The sequence below is a fragment of the Zosterops lateralis genome (genome assembly GCF_965231275.1).
Source record: "Zosterops lateralis genome assembly, chromosome: 16".
NCBI lineage: Eukaryota > Metazoa > Chordata > Aves > Passeriformes > Zosteropidae > Zosterops > Zosterops lateralis.
In genome coordinates, this window is record NC_139776.1 from 8,636,903 (window position 1) to 8,656,507 (window position 19,605).

The following is a 19,605-nucleotide window of genomic DNA, read 5'->3' on the forward strand; positions in this document are numbered from 1 at the left end:
TGTGGGGCGGTGCTGTCCCTTTGGGACTGTGCCTGTCTCTGTAGGGCTGTCTCGGTGGGGCTGTGCTGTTTCTGTGGGACTGAGCAGCAGTCTCTATGGGACTGTGCTGTCTCTGTGGGGCGGAGCTGTCTCTGTGGGGCGGAGCTGTCTCTGTGGGACTGTCTGTGGGGCGGAGCCGTCTCTGTGGGGCTGTGCTGTCTCTGTGGGGCTGTGCTATCTGTGGGGCGGAGCCGTCTCTGTGGGGCGGGCCGGGGCCGTTGCAGCCGCTCCCGGAGCGGACGTGACGCGCGGGGCTCTCCGGGGCCGCCCCGCCGCGATGGAGGCGCGGGAGCCGCTGCGGGACGTGCGCGGGGCGCTGCGGGCGGTGCTGGCGCGGCTGCGAGGTGCGGGCCGGGGCCGGGCGGGGGTCGGGCCGAGCCGGGCCGGCTCCCCGAGGGCTGAGCTCTGTCTGTGCCGTTGCAGAGGGAGAGCCAGGAGAGGGCCGAGAGCCGTTCGAGCTGCCGCGCTTCTGGGACGCGCTAGGTACGGGGTGAGCGGCCGGGCCGGGCCAGGCCGGGAGGCGGAGGCCGGGCCGGGTATCCGCGGGGCCGGGCCGGGGCAGGGCTGCTTTCCCCGGCGGGTCTCCAGCTTTGGGGCCTGCCCTCCACTCATGGAGTCACGGAATCGGCAGGGTTGGAAGAGAGGGATCTTAAGATCATTAACTCCAGCCGTTAACCCAGCGCTACCTCTGTAAACCCTGAACCACATCAGTGCCAAATCCAGCCTCCTGAACATCCCCAGAGTTAGTGACTCCACCACCTCCCAGGCCAGCTATTCCAGTGCCTGACGACCCTAATTCTGGTCACCAAATGCTCCAAGGTGTACTCCAAAGCAAAGGCCGATATTGAACTGTTCATACAAGATTTATAAGGCTCTCTGTTAAAGTCCCTTGGCACATCCTGGTGAGCAGGTCCTGAGCCAGGATGCGGACTGCAATTCTTGCTATTGCTACCAGCCAAGTGAAAAAAAAAATAGAGAAAAAGCAGACACGGGACACAAGCAACATGCATGGCACAAATGCACCAGGGAATTTTCCTTTGTAATGGGATTTAGTTTATGTGCTTGTATGGCATGGGTGTAATGGTAAGCGAGTAGCAGGATCAGAGCTGCTGCTCATCAAGCTGCTCTGGTTTTTTATCTTTTACCTCAGTTACTTTCACTTCTTTTGTTCCCATTGGATTTTTTTTATTAGGTCAGACATTTCAAGTAACGTCACAGGAAGCTACAAAGCTGAGTCTGGCATTCTCAAGGCCTCCACTACCTTCTGCAGAGGTGAGAGAAAGCCTTGAAAGACTATGAAATTGTAGTGTGTGTGCAAGCTTCAGGTATTTCTTTGTTCATTTGACTAAATGGGCTATGTACTGTAGAGTGTATTAATATAATCCAAGAACTGCCCATAGAACTAATTTCTGTAAGGTAGGGAGACATACTAAATAAAGATATTCTTACATTCTTTAATAGCTACAGCTAGTTGCTGATAGACAGAATATAGGAGAATACAGACCTTAGGTTTAACAAAGAATATGCAATATTTTTGCTGTCAGTTGAGAGAAGTTTATCATACAGGTGTTTGGAGAAGAGAAAAAAAAAAAGACCTTAAGTTCAGAATAATGATGTAAGTTACTTTTTCCTCTCTGATGCGTTATTCGTTACTAAATCATGAGGCAGGTTAAGATGCATACAACTTGCTTACAGTGCCTTCTTCTCATGCCATGTTTGTTTCTTAAGCAGACTGGTCGTTGCTATTTTTCCCTTTTTTCAGAGCAGTCTGAAAGCCAGTGATGGCTTGTGAGGATTTCTAAATGTGGTGCAACTGTGTGTTACCCATGGGTGGTCCTTTTACCTCTCCGTTTTCAGGACTGCCAGAAGCTGAGTGAGGATGTCCAGAATGCCATTCTTGCAGTTGCCACCGTGTACTACTGGCTACCCAAGGGCCAAGGTGAGATAATGACAGCAAGGCAGTCACCACTGTATAGGCTGGTGGTTCTTTCAGAGCCTAATGAGGTCTGGTATCAGCAAGTTTTCATTGGCATGGTATCCCTTATCAGCTATTTTGTAGACTTTGAACGTGTTTATGAGTGAAGTACTTTTCTGTCTGCTGCTGCAGTTTTCCTTCTGTGGGAGAGTGATAATGTAGGAAGTGGTGTAGTTGATTGAGCACTGAAATTTATGAAGTGTTGAAATCCTTGTCCAGACTTCTTTTTGAACTGGGAAGCATTTTGCTTTTCTTCAAATTATGTGTAACTTCATTTATACAGTGTATCCACACGAACAGAGCAGTCTGTGTGTTCATCTCCAGCACTTGCTTTCTCTCAGTGCTGACTTTGTGCCAACTGTCTTGCTCTTTCTCAATCTCATCCAGGTACTACTCTTCGGAAGATGGTTCGAGATGCCACCACTGAAGTAGTGGAAGGAATGATCCAGCTCACAGACACAATTCTCAATGCCCCAGAGGAGAGGTTGTAATTTTCAATTGCATAATTCTATGATTTTGTGATAATTTTGGGGGGGAAAGGCAAGAAAAAGTTGCAAGTGTACTTGTTGGGAGGCAGCAAGGGCTTTACATAGACATGGCGTACTAGTGACAAGCTGGTTTGTGGCATCTTTGCAGCAGAACTTTTGCTGGTGTGCATCATCTTTGGTGGAGAAAATGAAACCACAGTCTAGCACAGTGCTGTTATTGCCTCTAACCTTGAGGGTTTTGTTTTGTTTCAGCTTGTCTCAGGAACAGTTGATATCAACTGGTGGTGTGTGGGAGGCCTGTGAGCAAGTGTCTAACCTGCCACGAGGTGAGTGTTGTAAATGCAGAGCAGCAGAACTAGGACGTTCTGTTGGAATATTGTTCTCTTGGAATATCAATAGCTTTTGCAAGGGCATTCCAGCTGGTACACTGAAGACTGAAGGGAGAATGACTCAAAAACTTGACTGATTTTGATATGTATAAGCTTGGAAACCAGGTCAGATTCTTTGCCTGACAACAATGCAGCTCTGAGCTCTGCAAGAAGTTTGATCCTACAGTGATTGCAATGCTGGAATGAAGGTCGTTGCAAACTGTTTGGGAACAGTGAGGTGCCACAGTTTTCATCCTTTTGCTTTTGCAGATAACCAGGCAGCAGTTGTGTCGGCTCTGGCTGCATGTCTAGGTGTGGTCAAGGATGCTGTGGAGGAGATGGAACATGTAAGGAAGCCCCTAAACTTTAGAGGAACATGCAGTGGTGGATTCACAGACTCAGAGTATTCTGGGTTGGAAGGGATACACAAGGATCATGGAATCCAGCTCCTGGCCCTGCACAGGACAACCCCAACAATCCCACCATGTGCCTGAGAATTGTCCAAATGCTCCTTGAACTCTGGCAGGTTTAGGGCTGTGACCATGCCTCTGAGGGGCCTGTTCCAGTGCCCAACCACCCTCTATAGTGGTTTGGTGATGGAATACAGGAATTATTTTACATAGAGGCCTTAATATCAATTTGTTCTGACGTGACATAGATTATTGTTTTATGCATGGATTTTCATGGGTTTTTATTCTCAAGCCTGGTTTACTTTGTATAAGATTTCTGTGAAGCCATGTCCTGAATTGGGGATGGGGGAGGCAATTTAGGATCATGTAAGAATTCACCATGTTCTTGCTGTTTGCACTGTTAGAGTGGTGAATTAGTTTTTCTTACTCCAGTTGTTATAGGATTAACCAACTGAGATTTCTCCATTAATTATTTATATGATGTCTAGATTATGCTTTCCCTTTCTGTTACCCCTGCCTTTAGAGGGGCAACACGTTGAGACGTGGGAGCGGACCTTCACAGAGGACAGCAGGCAGCAGCAGGGTCAAACATGGAAGGCTCTTTATTATCTGACTCCAATAGCTTATATACATTTTGTACAGAGGGCCAAGATTGGCCCAAAGAGGTTACAACCTCCTGACTCCATCGGTCAATATGACCATCAGTCAAGTTCTCTCTCAGAGAATGAGAATGCAAAACATACTGATAAATTCTAAGAATACAATATTGTTCACATGAAGCAGCGTGAGAAGCTGCTGCAAAGACTCAAACACTTGAAAGCAAGAAATGCAGGGGTGACACCTTTCCTCCTGGGAATTGCTGGAATTGATGTTAGGCTCTGGGTTTTCAGTGCCTCTGTGTTCCCAGGCACTGGTGGAAGGGCAGGATCCCTATGGGGACATCATGGAGGATGAAGAGCTGGGCTTTCGGGGCAACAGAGACACGTACTGGTCAGAGGCTGACCGGCAGCTGCTCAGCTCCTGCATGGGGTTAATGAAGGCTTCTAAAGCTTGCCTGAAGAAGGTCTTGGCTGCAGTGAAGGCCCATGGCAAAGCTGATTCTCCAGAGCAGATTGCACAGCTGGATGACCTGGCAGACATTGCTAATGAGATCAGCCCAAGGTAAGCAGGGTTCTCCCCATGCTGCTTTTCCTTCTAGAGCAGTCCTGATCTTTTTTTTGAAGTCTTCAGTGAAGAGTAGGAACAACCTTTATGATAGTGGAGTTGTGAGCAGGTGGTGGACACAGGTGGGGTGTGAAGGCTATTAAGCTGTTGAGAGTTGTGCAGGTCAGGAGAGGAACAGGGGATGGAGCTGTGACCACATCTCACGGTGAGAGAGACACAGGTCACTGGGAAGGCAGTGGGAAGTATCCCATAGGTACAGCTGACATCTCACTGTTGTTCCTGACCTGTATTCAGGATGGGTGCAGGATTTGACCAGAATCTGTGAGTTGTGCTGTTGGAACATTTCTTCCTTGCTCCCCTCTTTTCTGTTCTAGTGTTGATGAGCTGGCACTGAGCATGTACCCACCTGTGAACCCTTTGGCTGTGCGACTTAATGTGAGTATCTGCAGTACTGATATCTCAGGATCTGCATGTGGGACAGTGGCCTGGCTGTAGGGAGTTGGAAGAAATCAGATTGGAGGGGTTATGTGACTTCAGGGAGAGATGGGTGTTACTGACTGCCTCAGTAATGTTTTCTTCGGGATGAAGAGTGCCCTTTGTTCTTGCACACCTAAATTCCTTCAGGTGGAAACACATTCTTCATGTGTACTGCTTCAGGGAAGAGCATGGCCACTTGAAACTTTAGCTCTGAACTATAATCCATAGAGATTTCCAGTGACAGAGCCTCAGGAAAGTCATGTCTAAGACTGCCTATGTACTGCAGATATACTTTCTTCCTTGGATAGTGCAGTCTTGCTCAAATAAAGTTATCTATGAAATAAAAAACTCTTACAGTGAGTGTATTTAAGCACTGAAACAAACTGCTCGGAGAAGCAATGGAGTCTACATCTTTGGCAACACTCAAAACTTGACTGGGCAACGCTCTGGCAGCCTGACTGAACTGTGAAACATCCCTTGCATCATAAATTAAGTACAAATCTCCTCATATCTGGGATTATTTTTTTTTTTTATTCTCTATCCTGGTTTCATGCCTTTGGTCAGTGGCTTGATTGTTTTGGAGCAAAAAAGAACTACTTAATAACAAATTGTATTAAAAGCAGTCACTTCCAATTTTGTATTTTAATATCAATTACTAATTTCTAATAGGCTTATCTTTTTTTCTAAAAACAAAACATTTTAATGTATGCTTTTAGAAAAAGCCAGGCTTTTTTTACCTGTCACAGCCAGGAGTAGATTGGGAGACTCTTCCAGCATGGCAGTGGTGGATAACTTCATTTTGCGTTAGGATCCGTGGCAGTTTTATTCATTCTTGGCCCTTGTGCATCTCTCTAGTCCTCTTTATTTTCCAGTACTGTTCAAACCCTACTTTTCCTCACATTTGGCTCACCTGATTTCCCTTTTGTTTCTTTCTAGGCTGCTAAGTTGGCCTCAGTATTAAAGAAAGTCTTAGAGATTGCAAAGTGAGTATGAGCCACAGTTTTATAAGTGTGTATTCCCTGCTATGTCTCATGTCAAAGATGACTCATTTCTAGACAGTAGATGATGGCATTTCAGAACTACGATGATACTATCAAGTCACAAAGGGGTGGGAGTAAAACAAGGATGCTAGGGATGATAGTGGTTCCCTTGTTTTGGGTTTGGGACTACAGACATGAGTGTGGGTTCTTTGTTGCTCAAAGCCCTATGGGGCTTGAGCAGCCCTGTTTTACTGCTGTGGTTATTCAGAACTTCACAATACCCTTGTGTTGCCTGGATGTATAACACACCCAGGAGGCTTCCCTAATGAATTTCCTTCATGTTTGCAGGGCAAGCCATGTATGTCCACCATCAGAGGAAGGCTGGGTGCAGTTTCTAACTGGTGCAGTAGATCACAACATGAACAAAGTCAAGAACTTCACACAGGGTCAGCTTTAACTCTTCTGTGCCTACATGTGCTGCTGCCATTGACTCTGGTGTCTGCATTTCCAGTGAACTTTGCTGTTTTTCAGCTGCTTGGAGAATGATGAGAGCAATGTAGGAGAGAACTTTATTTCCACTTGGAAGAACTTCTCCAGGAGATTGCCCTTTGCCATTGCAGAAGGTGTCATTTTGCTTGGATTCTTGGGATGATGCGGTGCTGCATCTTAACGTGCCCCATTCTTCAGACCTTACAACTACTGTGGGGTTCAGAGAAAAATAAAATATTGCTAGATTTACATTAGTTGCTTTATCTGTATTCAGAGGGCAAAGGATATGTACAGAATCAAAGGGTCTTGCTTCTTTTGCAAGCAGCCCAGTGAATAATTTTAAAATGTGCTGCACTGCTGCTGTTTCCTGTCTAACCTTGGAGAGCAGTGAATAAGCTATTTAATTTCCTCAGAAAGCAGCAGAAAATATTGTTTACTGCCTTACCAATGTCAAGTATCTCTAGGGGGAAATATCCTCCTATATATATCCCTAGAGATGCTACATCTGTCATCACTTTAAAGTTCCAGAATATCCTTTACTTTGTCACAGGTAAGGCAAAAGACTTTAAGCACTGGTGGGCTCAGCACAGGTGTGGTGAGAACTGCAATGTCAACTTGAACATTCAGCCCATCTTTGTCACAGTAAGGTTCAACTTCTAAAACTGAAGATTGGGCATAGTGGCAGGTGGGAGAGAGTTGAGTTTGTGCAAACAATCAAAATTGGACATGGTTTTAAATGTAACTTTTATTAGTTAACATCTGTGCTTGCCTATGATCAGGGCATAGATCACGGCCACTCTTTTGTAGGTGGGACAGCAGGACCTGTTCTGAGCTGGGCCTCAGGCAGCTGCAATGGTGGTAGTTCTGTAGCTCTTCAGGTTCTGGAGCTGGAGGCAGGTAAGACGTGCAGTGAGTCTTCTGGGCCCTGCTCGGGTGGGGGTGAATGGGATTTGCAGCTCCTGAGTGCTTTTAGCTTGCACAGAGCCCAGCCTGAAAGGAGAGAAGGGATTATACAGGAATCATTCCTCATTATGTTTTTAGTTTCCTGGGTCTAGGATATGCATTTGCTAGACAGGAATGTGGTGCTGAAAAGAGGGAAAGAAAAATAAAATAGAAGAAAGCTGGCAGTTACTTGAACTACCACAGTGAAATTGGTATCTAACAGTAGTTTGTGAGAGAGATAGGACAGGAGAGTTGACACTCTCCATGGAGACATCTAAAGGGACTTTGTCCTAATGCAGCTTCTTGAGACAAATGTGGGGTGTTTGTCATGTGGAGGAGACCTTTGGTGACTCTTGGCTAAGTCACGTTTGCCTGGTTCTTCGGTAGAGAAGGGGAAGACAAAGACACCACTGTCTTTATTGTTTAGAGTGGGTAATGGATGGAAAGATGTCATAAACAGCACAGTTTTATTCCACTTAAGGATGTTCAAGTTGCTCACCAAAAAGTAATTGATTTCCCAACAGCAAATAATTCCTAAATTTCATAGCTCATTTCACTGACCTCTAACTGTTGTCTTACTTAATGTGTGTTTCTGACTAAGTCTTGTGGCATTTCTCTGGTTATCCTTTTTGTTGACAGAAGGTGTTCCTTTTGCTGTCTATCCCTTTGATGTTGAAGCTTTCACAGATGCTGTATTGGCTTCTACTTATGTATTACACATCTGTTGAAAGTTCTCTTAGCTGGCTTTTCTCCTTTTCAGTGTGAAAATCATCCACATTATCTGTAAATAAAGGATGGGATGCTTGAGGTTTTCATGCTGTAGTGATATCTTCCTGCCATCTTGCCTGGTTATTTTTAGGGGCAACTTTTCCTGTGCAAGTGTTTCTCTTGCTTGTATTGTGTCTGTTTTTCCATTTACTGTTTTGGATCAGTTAGTTTGGACTTACCTGTAATTTCTTTGTCTGTGAATGAGCCCTCGCCCTGCGACTGTTATCACACACTGCTCCAGGGGTTCCATGAGGGGGTTCTGCAGGCTGATCTTTGCTGTGCTTGGCTCATACTGGACTATGTTTTCTGGGAACTGTTGAAAGAAGCAAATGAGCTGAAACTGAGAGAAGAGATATTCTTCTATGGTTAAAGGGAGATGTGTAATTTTTTGGTGCCTGAGCTGCCATTTGCCAGAAGAGGCAAAGTCCAGCCTAATTTCTTCTGCTCTAGTTTCTCAGAGAGCCCCTGAACCCAGCAGAATTGTTTTGCTGCTTATGACTATGAAAGCTGTTTTCTCCCTACTGCAGTGGCAGAAAGACAGCACAATCTTACCTCTATGGTGACAGGGGACTCACAAATGCTGATTTCTTCCTGTGCCAGGTACACGTAGGAGGAGTCCTCATCTTGCAGCACAGCAGTCAGCCTGAGCAAGTGGTTCTCTCCCAGCTCTTTTCCAAACCATGTGTAAGGCACAGAGACCTGCAGGTTATTGACTGGAACAGAGTGGTGAAATAACAGGTGATGAGTCCAGTCTGGTCTTTTCCTGCATGACACCTAGGAGTGTTCTGTGCCCAACATTGTACTCAAAACTGCAGCATTTAAATGCTTAAGTGACCCCAAATGGATTTGCAGATTGAAAATATCTTAAAGTGATGTTGCCAAAGTGTTTTGTTTCACAGAATGGGTGAGGTTGGAATGGACAATAGTGGATCATCTGGTCCAACCTCCCTGCTCAAGCAGGCTCATCCCAGGACACATGGCACAGGATTGTGTCCAGTCAATTCTGGAATATCTCCAATTAGGGAGACTCCACAATCTCTCAGGGAAATCACCTAGAATCAACTATTCAGCCAACCTTTTGTAAACCTAGGGCTAGGAGGATTTTTCTGAAATGCACACAGGAGAGTCCTTACCTGAATTGCTTTGGAGGTTAAAATAAAACTCTTCCTTCCAAACTTGGGCAATGGGCACACCATTATAATGCAGAGCCTGGATCCCAACTACCAGATGAGTAGTTTTTTCTATATCACTGTGGTTAAGCACTTGAATGGAAAGTGTAATATCTTGTCCCAGTTCCAAAGAACTACTTGACTGGAGTTGGATGAAAAGGTTGACTGGTTCTTCCTGAGCAGTAGGAATGAAGATAAACTGTGTGCTACTGCTGCTACTGGTTGTCTCAAGTTCCTTCATATTTCTGTAGGCTTTGTCAAGTACTCTTTTTTCCTGGCGAGAACCTGTCACAAGAAAACCCCCCAAAAACCCATGCTTTGGTACTCTTTCCTGTTTACTAGTGAGAAGCATCAGGAGAATGACATTGATTTCTCCTGGTAGTACTGTAGATAACAGTTTCTAAGAGCAGAGAAAGATGTCCTTTTGTGCTTCTGGTTGGATCAGTTTGACAGCTTCAGCTGTCAGGATATTCACTGGATGTGCCTGACAGATTCTACTTGGGAATAGTTGTCATAGTTTTTAAAACACCTTGGTGCTAACATCTCTCAGAGTAAGGAGGCAGCTGCTTTTTTGTTGCTGTAGCTAAGGCACAATTCCCTGTTCTCATATGTAGAGAAGTTGCAGTTGTCTCCTGCAGCCATGGAAACAACAAGCCACGGGTTAAGATGGGGTGGTAGGGTTGGGTCAGGGAAACAGCACTCAGATTCGGAAGGGGGAGTTGCTTGTTGAGGGAGAGATTTAGGCAGTATCTGAGACCACAACAGTCCTTTTCAGAGAGCTGGAGTCTGAAATATATCTATCCATATTTATATTACAGAGGTAATGGGAGGTGGATGTACAGAGGGTAGAGATAACAGAAATCAGAAAAGGTATTCCAGACATGAAACTGCTTGGGTGAACAAGCACCTGGTCTTCTAGAGATCTTGATGCCATCAAGCAGAGTGAACTTTGGGTGATGACCTTTGCTTTGGCTCCATAGACAGGGAGAATTAGGTGTTCTAGTGCCACTGAAGAAGGGGAAGTAGTGAGAAGTAGATGCTCTGGTTTGGCTCTGCTCTAGTCTTTTACTTACTTGTAATAGTGACAAGGAATGTGCTCAGCCCTGTGCCTGCCCCATACCTTCAGGGTACTTGTAGTTCTGTGTGATGTCCTCGCAGCGTTCACTGCCAACGCCCTTGGTGCTGATGTTGTTACCGGTGTACTTGGTGCCACCAAAAGCTGGCTTGAGGGTGTCATCTGCTTTGTGTATCCAGACATGACACTTGGCATTGATGGCAGCAAAGAAGTAGCAGACATCATAATCAACTTGTGTGTCTCCTTCCTTGATGGCATGAACAGGGGCTGGCCCACAGAAGGATAGGCCTGAAGAGAAGATGTGGTCCAGTTAAGATTTAGATGCTTTCCCAACTAAACCCATCCCTAGTTTAGACCTACACTGGTGAAGCATTTAGTATTAGGAAGCAGTGATAGAGCTCTTAGAGCTACATGAACTGCACAAACCAAACAGGTAAATGACAGTTTTGTGCCTAAAGTCACAACAGGGTGAGTGAGTTCCTGTCCTTTTGCATCCTTCCACTGGAAGATGGGAAAGGAGGAACATTGAATGGCTTTATTTGCCCCCTGCTTCACTTCCCCCCTGCTCTTGCTCAAGCCCATCTCTGGTGTCTTACCTTTGCCTTTTTCTTGGCAGGTGGCATCCAGTGCCTGCCACCCGCTGTACTCTGGTAGCAAGTCTGTCCGAGCCATCCAGCATTCATTCCAAACGTGGAAGGTCCTGCAAGAGGCAACAGCATGAGCTTATATCAAGGGACTGAGCCCTGAGGTACAGTAAAGCTTGTGCCAAACCACAGCCAGTTAATAATGCTCCCTTGAAAGAGTTCAGTTCATATTCATATTCACAGAGTCCTGTGTGGAGAAACAAGTGGAGTTTCTCCAGCTGGAGTGGGCTAGTGTTCTTCCTTTGTGGGCCCTCTTAAGCTTGGGCACTTTTGAGTTTGGGTTGCAGCAGTTTATCAAGAGCAGGTCTTGTAGACAGAATCTCATCTGAGCTGTCTCCCATCAACCTCCTTCCAGCCATGTTACCTTTTTCTTTTCCCCTGTGTTTCATTTCCCAAATCCAAGTATTGTCTCAAATTCTTGCTTGGGCCCTGCCATGTGTTCTTACCAGACACGAGCACTCTTGTCCTGTGTAAGCAGTGTCCCATCTTCATCATAATACTCATCCACACTCAGGCTGCTCTTGGTGTTGTGAGCCCACGTAAAGCCAGTGACCACCCTGGTAGGAATTCCCAGGCACCTCAGAACTGTGCAGAAGAGAGAGCTGTGAATCAGTTGTGCCTCTGCTGATAGATGTAGAGCCTCTTCTGGTGCTAGGCCTGTTAGGAATGGCACCAGGTCTACTGTTTGGACTTTGCAAGAGACATTGCTCTCTCAAGAAATAATATTTCATTTCAGTGAATGGATGTACTGATACTCTTATCTTGAAGGCAGTGATGCTGGGTGTTGATGAGGAGACTAAAGATCTGCCTTTCACCTAAAGATTAATGGTTATAGCATCACTTTACCTGAACACAGGACTGCAGCAAACACCCAGCACCTCCCGTAGCGGACGGGCTGGAATTTTGATGCAATCCACTGCTGGAGGATGGGACTGCTTCCCAGCCACTTGGAAGGGGGTGTCCCATTATAGTGTTGTCCATATTCTGTCAGGTTTCTAAACTCATTGCAGTTCAGCTGCAGAGAAGAAGGAAAGATGTATTAAGGAATTGCCTCTCTTTGGTAGGTCCACCTGATCCTGTTTGTGGAAGCTGCTCCCAAAGCAGATGAAGCCAAGAGGACTTTTTTTTTGTGCAAAACATGAAGGTCATGGCTGAGCAGAGCAGGTGCAGAACAGTCTCCTCTGGGATTTATTCAGTAAGTGCACTCACACTGCTAGGAACCTCCTGCAGCACTACTTGTCTGCTGAGGGAGTATCAGGACAGGCTGGAGATGGGCAGGAGGTGTTGTTTGGAACAGGCTTCCTCTTTGGTCAGTGGTTTGGCCTGACCTGGGGTTGAGAAGGTGCCCCTGCTTGGGTCAGAGCTGCTCTCTGCCCTCCTTACCATGGCAGCAACTGCCCGGCAGACATGGACAGGGTTTTTGCGCAGGGCAGGATCCTTTTCTCTTTGGAAGTGCTCCCCTAGAGCCAGCAGAATGAAGCAGATGTCAACCATATTCTCCTCAAACTGAAACAAGAACACATCATTTCAGGAAATTCTCCATGAACTTTTGTTCTCTTGAGTCCCTACAAGGGTTTGTGACTGTGCAGATTGTTTCTCCCTTTGTGCTGATAGTTTAGGTAAAGTGGGCTGTGAAGGACAGCTCCAGGCAGAGATTGGCAGGGGAAGCTGAGGACAGACATCCAACTTTATTGAATTTGGTAAATACATCAGCATGATATGGTGTCCCCGATTGGGGGAAATTGATGCTTTTCTGGAGCACTGTCTAGGTTGGCACAAAAGTACTTCTATGATCTGCTGACACCAAAGTGAAATAGAATCCCCTTCTAATCACTGGCTGTGTCAGATGGCCTTGGACAAACAAAAAGATCTTTTCCTCACTTGTTATATAGAGACAGTATTGTTGAGCTCTGTTAAATGCTTTTATACCTGTTGATGAAAGGAAGGCACACAAAGCTCAGATACAGATCAGTGCATTCCTTTATAGAGGACGGCCTGAGAATGAAACTAAAATTACAATGCAGCTAAAAATATTAAAATCCATAGAGCATTTATCTGCTATCTAAATTGATTGCTCCTGTGCTAATGCTTTAATCCAGTACACTGGGTTATAGGACTTCATACACAGGTCCCTGTTCTCCTGCACAGGGTGCAGAGAACATGGAGATGGATAGAACTCTTTCATCAAGCAGAGGATCCTGTACACACCAGATATATGTACCTTTTTGCTGGTGGCTGGAAGAGAGCACAGGCATATTGGACCTCTTGCTTACCTGACTGAAGTCCCAGGGTTGGGCTAGAATTGCATTTTCAGTCCCCTGGTAGATGATGCCATCTTGGTTTAAAATGTACTCCTGCCGCTGTACCTCATTAGCCAAGAACACCTCATCATCTAGATTTAAAGGGAAAAAACCATCAGGAATTAAGCATTCCTGGTCTCAGATGCACTTGCATCTCTCATGCCTCAGCAGATTCCACTGCACTTTGGCAGTGCCTGGCATTCTGTCCTGAAAAATACCACAGACTGTGAATCAGACAGGAAAGAAGAATTTCATTGTCATCTCTGTTTCCTTGTCTGAAAAGTTCCTCTGGACCCAGGCTGTTGCACTCACAGGCTCTTCTACTCTCCTGGCTGATAAGTTCTGATACTAAGAAAGATACAGTGGCCTTAACTAGACCAGTTACAATCTTGACTGATCCTAAAATCTCTATTATGGGAAACACTTAATCAAACACTTTTCCCTTAGCAGAAGGACAGGGCTCTTGCAGTGGAATACTCCAGGGAAGAGACAGAAGTGCTGAGGCAGGAAATTTTGGTCTTTATGAGCCTCTACCTCTCTCCTGAGATGCTGTGAGGAGCAGGGCAGGAGTGGAAGGAGCACTGGGTGAGTCAGCCCCAGCCTCCCACCATGGAGGCAGTGTCACAGCTCCAAAGCTGCTTTTGTGAAGTGACTGATCCCAGCCTGCCTTTCTGTTTCTGACCACCTACCTCGGCACCAGGGATTAAAGAGGAGAGTGAAGGAGCCCAGGAACTGAGGGGATTTGGAGGCACGTAAAAGTAGAGTGTACTGGCCAATGGGGGCATTGGCAGGTGTGTTCACACGCAGGGTCCAGAAGTTCGGGTCCTGTTCCTCCACTGCTGCACTCCACTGCTTCTGGTCTCCCAGGCTGGAGATGGGAAATTCAACCTGGATTTCATCTGGTTCGGAAGAATGTGGTCCTGCAGACAAAGAAATCTGGTTGTGTTTATTCCAAACATTGTGTTTATTCCTCGCCTGTGCAGACTGCAGGGACCTTATCTGTCTCTGGAGCTGTAGCTCTCCTTGTGAGAGGGTCATGACCCTTTAGCAGCTTAATGCCTATTGATTATTGCCAAGGTCAGTATTGCACTCAGGCCTCCATGTTTGAAAGTGAGATGTGCTTTCCACAGATTTGTAAAAACCAGGAACGGCCAGAATGGCACAGACCTGCTGTTCCTGGAATTTAGTGTCTTGTAACAAGTCACAGCCCAGTGCTCACAATATGGTAAAACAAGCTGGGCCTGAAAGCTGCTGCCCTTCCCCGGGGTCTCACTAGAAAACACTCTAACAGAAAAATCTTTGACAGGCCAGCTAGATTTGAACATTCCTAAGCCCAAAAGCCAGGAGAGATCCCATGAGTATTTTGAAATCATGGAATAGTGAACCCATATTGGTTATTGTGCTGCAGTGTCTCTTCTGTTGTGACCAGCAGGAGACTCTACTTTGCCTTACATAAAGAGTTCACTGGCTTCACATCTAAATTTGGCACTCCTACCCGGCTCTGGAGATGACTTTGGCCCCCAGCTCTGTTCTTCAGGTGGGTGGAGGAGCAGAGCTCTGTTAGGTTTGTAATGGCATTACCTGTCTGTACAATGAGGAAGGTCTTCTTCATCTGCTGCAGGTAGTTGTGTACTGGAGCTGAGAAGCTCAGAGTGATGGTGAATGGCTGTCCCCGCCTCACTATGAGCTTTTCAGTGCTGATTTCTTCTGTGTGGTGGTTTTTGTTATTCTCTGGGATCATTAAATGACATTTTTGGATGCTCAGATCTGTATTGTGAGAAGATACAGAATGAATTTGGGGTTGTGAGCTGCCTGCAGTCAGGGACACAAACAGCTTGTTATGCGTTTCTCCACTCAGATATTCTCCCCCTGCTGCTGAGACTTTCTATCCTGTAATGGTAGGGACCTTCACTCTGAGCTTGGTTGTTCTAGTATTGAGTGACTGTTGAGCTGCCTTTGCTTATACCTGACATTATTAAGTGCACTGGTGCAAACTTCACTGCTGGTTCAAACACCAGTTTTCCTACTTTGTACTACAGTAGTTGACAATGCCATATCCAGAGATGCACAAAACAGAAAAGATCTTCCTCCTTCTTCTCCTGTCTCCTGCCACAGGCCTTGTATACATCATGTGTGCTTCTGTCCAGCACCAGAAGACAGAAAAAAATTGTCACAATTTCAAGCACCCAGTTGCTCTCTATTCTATCTCAGCCTTGGGATCATCCTGACCTTATTTATCACTTTGGCTTGTAGCTCATCACTAAGATCCTTGGTCCTGTGAGTTGTAACTGCTGCCCCTTATGTGACATTGCTGTCACCTACCTCCCCTTGCTGACTCATGCTGCTCCCTCTGTTGCAGCTAAAGAAATTAAAATCCTTAGAGCATTTCTCTGCTATTTAAATTGATTGCTCCTGTGCTAAAGCCATAACTGCTCTCTTTGCAGATTTCACTGGTCTGCTCTCTCCTGATGTCTTGTGATACCTTCTCCCATTGTGGTTGTCCCTTCTGTGTTTGTTGGGGACTCTTACTGGATTGTGTGCTTTGTTTCTCTTTTCCCCATATAATTTTTTTCCCATGTGATGTTTTCAGTGAATGATTCTGGTCCAGCTTTCAAATCCCATCATGGCTGTCCCAGTTCAAAGCCCTGCACCAGTTCAGGCCTTATGGAGCCAGCTCTGACCTCATCTATTTTCTTCTCTGTGACGAAGATGTCTGTTCTGTTTGTTTTGTAGAATAGTGAGTGGTGTGGAGTCTGGCTCCCTCTCCATCATGAGACTTTTCATGGATCTTACTGTCACTTTTTTCAAGGTTGCCTTGAACCTGGACTGCTTCCCTGCCCCAGGGGCTCAAACACTTGGCCATCTCTCTGTTTCAGTTGTGTAGTCTCCTTAATTCTTCCCACCCTCCATTCTCTATGCTGAGGATTCACTTACCTGTGCTTCCAGACTCTCATCTGTCTCCCTCAGCTGCTTCTTGCTGCTTCTCAGATATCAATACCAGCTTTTGATTGCTGGGCCTTTTTGTGCAGTCTGCCATGCAGACTGAGCTCCTTAAGCCTTTAGAGCACTTGGCCCCTGCCCTGCAAGCTCAGCTCTTCCACAAGCCTCACATACACTGTCTTGGAGCAAGAACAGTTGTCTCTTCCTCACACACACCTGCCAAATGTTTGGAACTAACAAAAAAGATTTTTGCTTACTTTGGCCCATGGCTGGTTCCGGGTACTGTGAAAATATTCAGCTTCTGCTTCTCTGGTGGGCACTGGCTCCTTCCTCCAGCTGTCTTAAAAACTCTCCTCTTGCAAAGTTGTTTGCTTGATTTCTTTGTACAAGGTGGGACCTTTCCGGCTTATCTGGTGTGCAGACTCTTGAAGGAGTCTTGAAGACTTTTATCTCTTAGACCACACCACAAGAAGGCTACAGATGAGGTGAAGTTCCACAGCAGGATGTGAAGCATTTGGAGACAGCCGGTGACAATTCCTTCAAGGAGCTTCCCTGAGGACCCCAGAGTAGGAAATGCAAATCTTAATGTGGCTCTAAACAATGCACAGAGTGCACTTCCAGTGTAAGTGTTGGAGAGGTGCTCTCCAACATTGACCCAAGCTACTTCTTTACATGATCAATGTTCTTAAATGCACCTTTGCAGTATATTATGAGTTTTGAACCTCTAAATCAATGGTTCAGATACAAGAAGGAATTTATCCCATCCTAACAGCCTTGTAATGACTGTATACACACACTACCATCTCTTGGTCAAATTGGCAACTGCAAGTAGGAAATCCTGCACACGATGCATTCAACTCTGAAAAGAGACCTACTTATCATCCCTTTGTGTCTTTCATGACACTGAAGAGGGCTAAAAAAAGCCCATGGAGAAGGTTAACACACAAAAGAGACTTCTGCATGTAGTTCTCAAGTGTTTGTACTGGCATTCCATCTGGTGAGAATGGGGCCCCTGTCCCCAGGCTGTCCCTACATCCAGGGCTGCCTCATCCCAGGTGCAGAATCTAGCACTTGCCTTTGTTAAATTTAGTTGGTTTTGTCACTTCTCTATCCACTGCCTGCCTAACATGCTCCTAGAAATCTTGAGGAAAATTAATCTATAAAATCCTTGAAAGTGTCCATCCTGCCCGGATATTATTTTATTATCTCAAATAATACTTGTTTTAGAGGTGCAAACATAAATCCATAAAGACTTCATTACCTTTAAAAATAGAGGCTTAAACTGTTTCGTGGGCATTTTTGATAACTGAGTCTCTCTCTGAATGTAGTGATCAAAAATGACATACGCCCTTTTAGTGTGTCTACATTTTCAGCTTTGATGTGACATACCCATGAATTAGATAAGAATTTTCATTTTAAGGGGAATTTCTTGTTGCTTTAGAGCAATAAGAAATGCTTATACTGTGCCTTTGGTTTTGTCTTTTACAGCAAGCAGTGCCTTCCATATTTAGTACAGGAGAGTGAAAGATCAAGAGGTAAAGCAGTAAGGCTTTGGTGGCAGAACAATGTGATTTGAAACCAGCAACTTTGACTATTTCTAGTTGATTTTTTTTTTTAAATCTGAATCGAGAAACTGAGAAGAACAGAATGATGGGGAGAAACATTCACCACCCTGGAGGCTGATTTCAGTGTTTCAAGATCAATTCATGGTATGAATGTGTCATATCAGCGAGTGCTCATTGGAATTTTTTTGGAGTGATCAAACTGGAATGAGGGCTGGCTGGGTCATCCTCTTGGGCATGCTCTTATTTAAACTCCATATTTATGAAGAGAAATACTGACAATTAGCCATATTTTACTCCACCGACTCCTATTGACTTCTGACCAAGGGCTGTGTAAAGATTGTAGGTTTGACAAAAGCAATTTAAATCCTTCTTCGGGCACTTATGTGTTTTTCTCTGTAATAATCATTAGCATAATTGAACAGTTCTCTCATGTCTCATGCAGGAAGAATGTGTTTCTCCTGCATGGCCCTGGCCAGATCTGCATTTTCACACTCAAACTGAGCTGGGTGTGGTTGCTGAGGGCAGATGAAAATGCTGACACTGTGAAAACTCAGCAAGTGTTGCAAAACTTGGAACTTGGCACAGGCTCTACAGCGCCGGTTTCCCTTTGAACTGCAGGCTTCCTTTACAGGTAGTTAATTAGGATGAGGTCATTCCAAGCTCGTGTGACACTGTCTGAAATAATTGCCTGGATTGTATTTAAGAAGGAATACTGAAAGAATTTGAATATTTTGGCTGTACTGTGGTGTTAAATGTTATGTCAGTCTGCATTCTTGCAAGATTTAATGAGATTTTCTGAAATACCATCACTACCTCAAGGCTTTTCTGAGGCTAGTGGAGGATTGTATACCCTGACTCTCCTGCAAGATCCTGCAAGACTTAATTGGTAGGTGCAAAGCTACCTATTCCCCTCTCCTTTGCCTGGAGAAATCTGAATTCCTCTGTGTATGTATGTGTGTGTGTGTCCTTTTCAACCTTCATTCCAGTCTCTCTGGGCTGACTAGTTTTACCAAGCTTCCACGTCCACTATAAGTATATGTGTGGGTGGCAAAATATTGTAATTGATGTAATAAAATAGGACTTTACATGTTTTGAAGATTTTGTTGGCTTTAAATCAAAGAAATATTTAAATGAGTCCTCAGTTTAATCTGTGTCATAGGGTCAGTTTGTGTGCATGGGACATTCTTTCTGGGGGAAGCTGGTCCTGCATTGCTGGACATTACTGACTGTCAAATTGTCTCACAGTAAAATTCAGATCTTTTCTATATTGGCTTGTTAACTTTGCAAGGAGTGAATGGGCACATTAGGGATTTAGATATGGGTGGCACAATGCCTCCCTCATGAATGAGGATCTGCTTTAAGCGGCTTTGTGGGATGAGGATGAGTGGTTGTTAATTGTGAATTTTCATACGTCTTTCTGATGTCCTTTTTCTGCTTTTCTCTTTTTTTGTAGCTTCTCATTTTTTCAATCATAAGAAGAGAGTTCTATTGTAACACTGCCATATCTTATTGCTGTATTTTCCTTCTAACAATATTATTCAATGATAAATTTAATTCTAGAATTGAATTATGTCAGCTACTTGCATAGTACTATGGTTGTTATTGAATAAAACATATTTAGTGGATATAAGCCTGGAGAAGGGAAGGTTTCAGGGACACCTTGTAGTCCCTTCCAGTGCCTAAAAGGGACATACAAGGAGGCTGGAGAGGGACTTTTCACAAGAGTATAGTGAGATTGGACACGAGGGACTGGCCTTAAGCTGGAGGAGGGTAGGTTTAGATGGGATGTAAGGAAGGTTCTCTGCCCTGTGA

The 19,605-nt window shown here is 45.0% G+C and overlaps 2 protein-coding genes across 2 annotated transcripts; one reads left to right on the forward strand and one right to left on the reverse strand.

Moving 5' to 3' along the window:
* The first annotated feature begins 312 nt into the window (after nucleotides 1–312).
* CCNDBP1 (cyclin D1 binding protein 1) lies at nucleotides 313–6,452 on the forward strand. Its single transcript, XM_083873134.1, has 11 exons — nucleotides 313–383; nucleotides 463–522; nucleotides 1,232–1,311; nucleotides 1,897–1,978; nucleotides 2,402–2,498; nucleotides 2,755–2,828; nucleotides 3,141–3,217; nucleotides 4,188–4,441; nucleotides 4,819–4,879; nucleotides 5,858–5,904; nucleotides 6,250–6,452. Exons 1-11 carry the CDS (start codon nucleotides 317–319, stop codon nucleotides 6,356–6,358), a joined length of 1,008 nt encoding a protein of 335 aa, XP_083729260.1. The 5' UTR covers nucleotides 313–316; the 3' UTR covers nucleotides 6,359–6,452.
* Nucleotides 6,453–7,223: 771 nt separating this feature from the next.
* EPB42 (erythrocyte membrane protein band 4.2) lies at nucleotides 7,224–16,635 on the reverse strand. The gene is made up of 13 exons (XM_083873131.1): nucleotides 16,486–16,635; nucleotides 14,870–15,055; nucleotides 13,978–14,208; nucleotides 13,262–13,380; nucleotides 12,372–12,494; nucleotides 11,835–12,003; nucleotides 11,435–11,573; nucleotides 10,941–11,044; nucleotides 10,390–10,632; nucleotides 9,234–9,554; nucleotides 8,653–8,813; nucleotides 8,280–8,413; nucleotides 7,224–7,380 (listed from the first exon to the last, which is right to left on the reverse strand). Exons 1-13 carry the CDS (start codon nucleotides 16,493–16,495, stop codon nucleotides 7,230–7,232), a joined length of 2,091 nt encoding a protein of 696 aa, XP_083729257.1. The 5' UTR covers nucleotides 16,496–16,635; the 3' UTR covers nucleotides 7,224–7,229.
* Nucleotides 16,636–19,605: the final 2,970 nt, after the last annotated feature.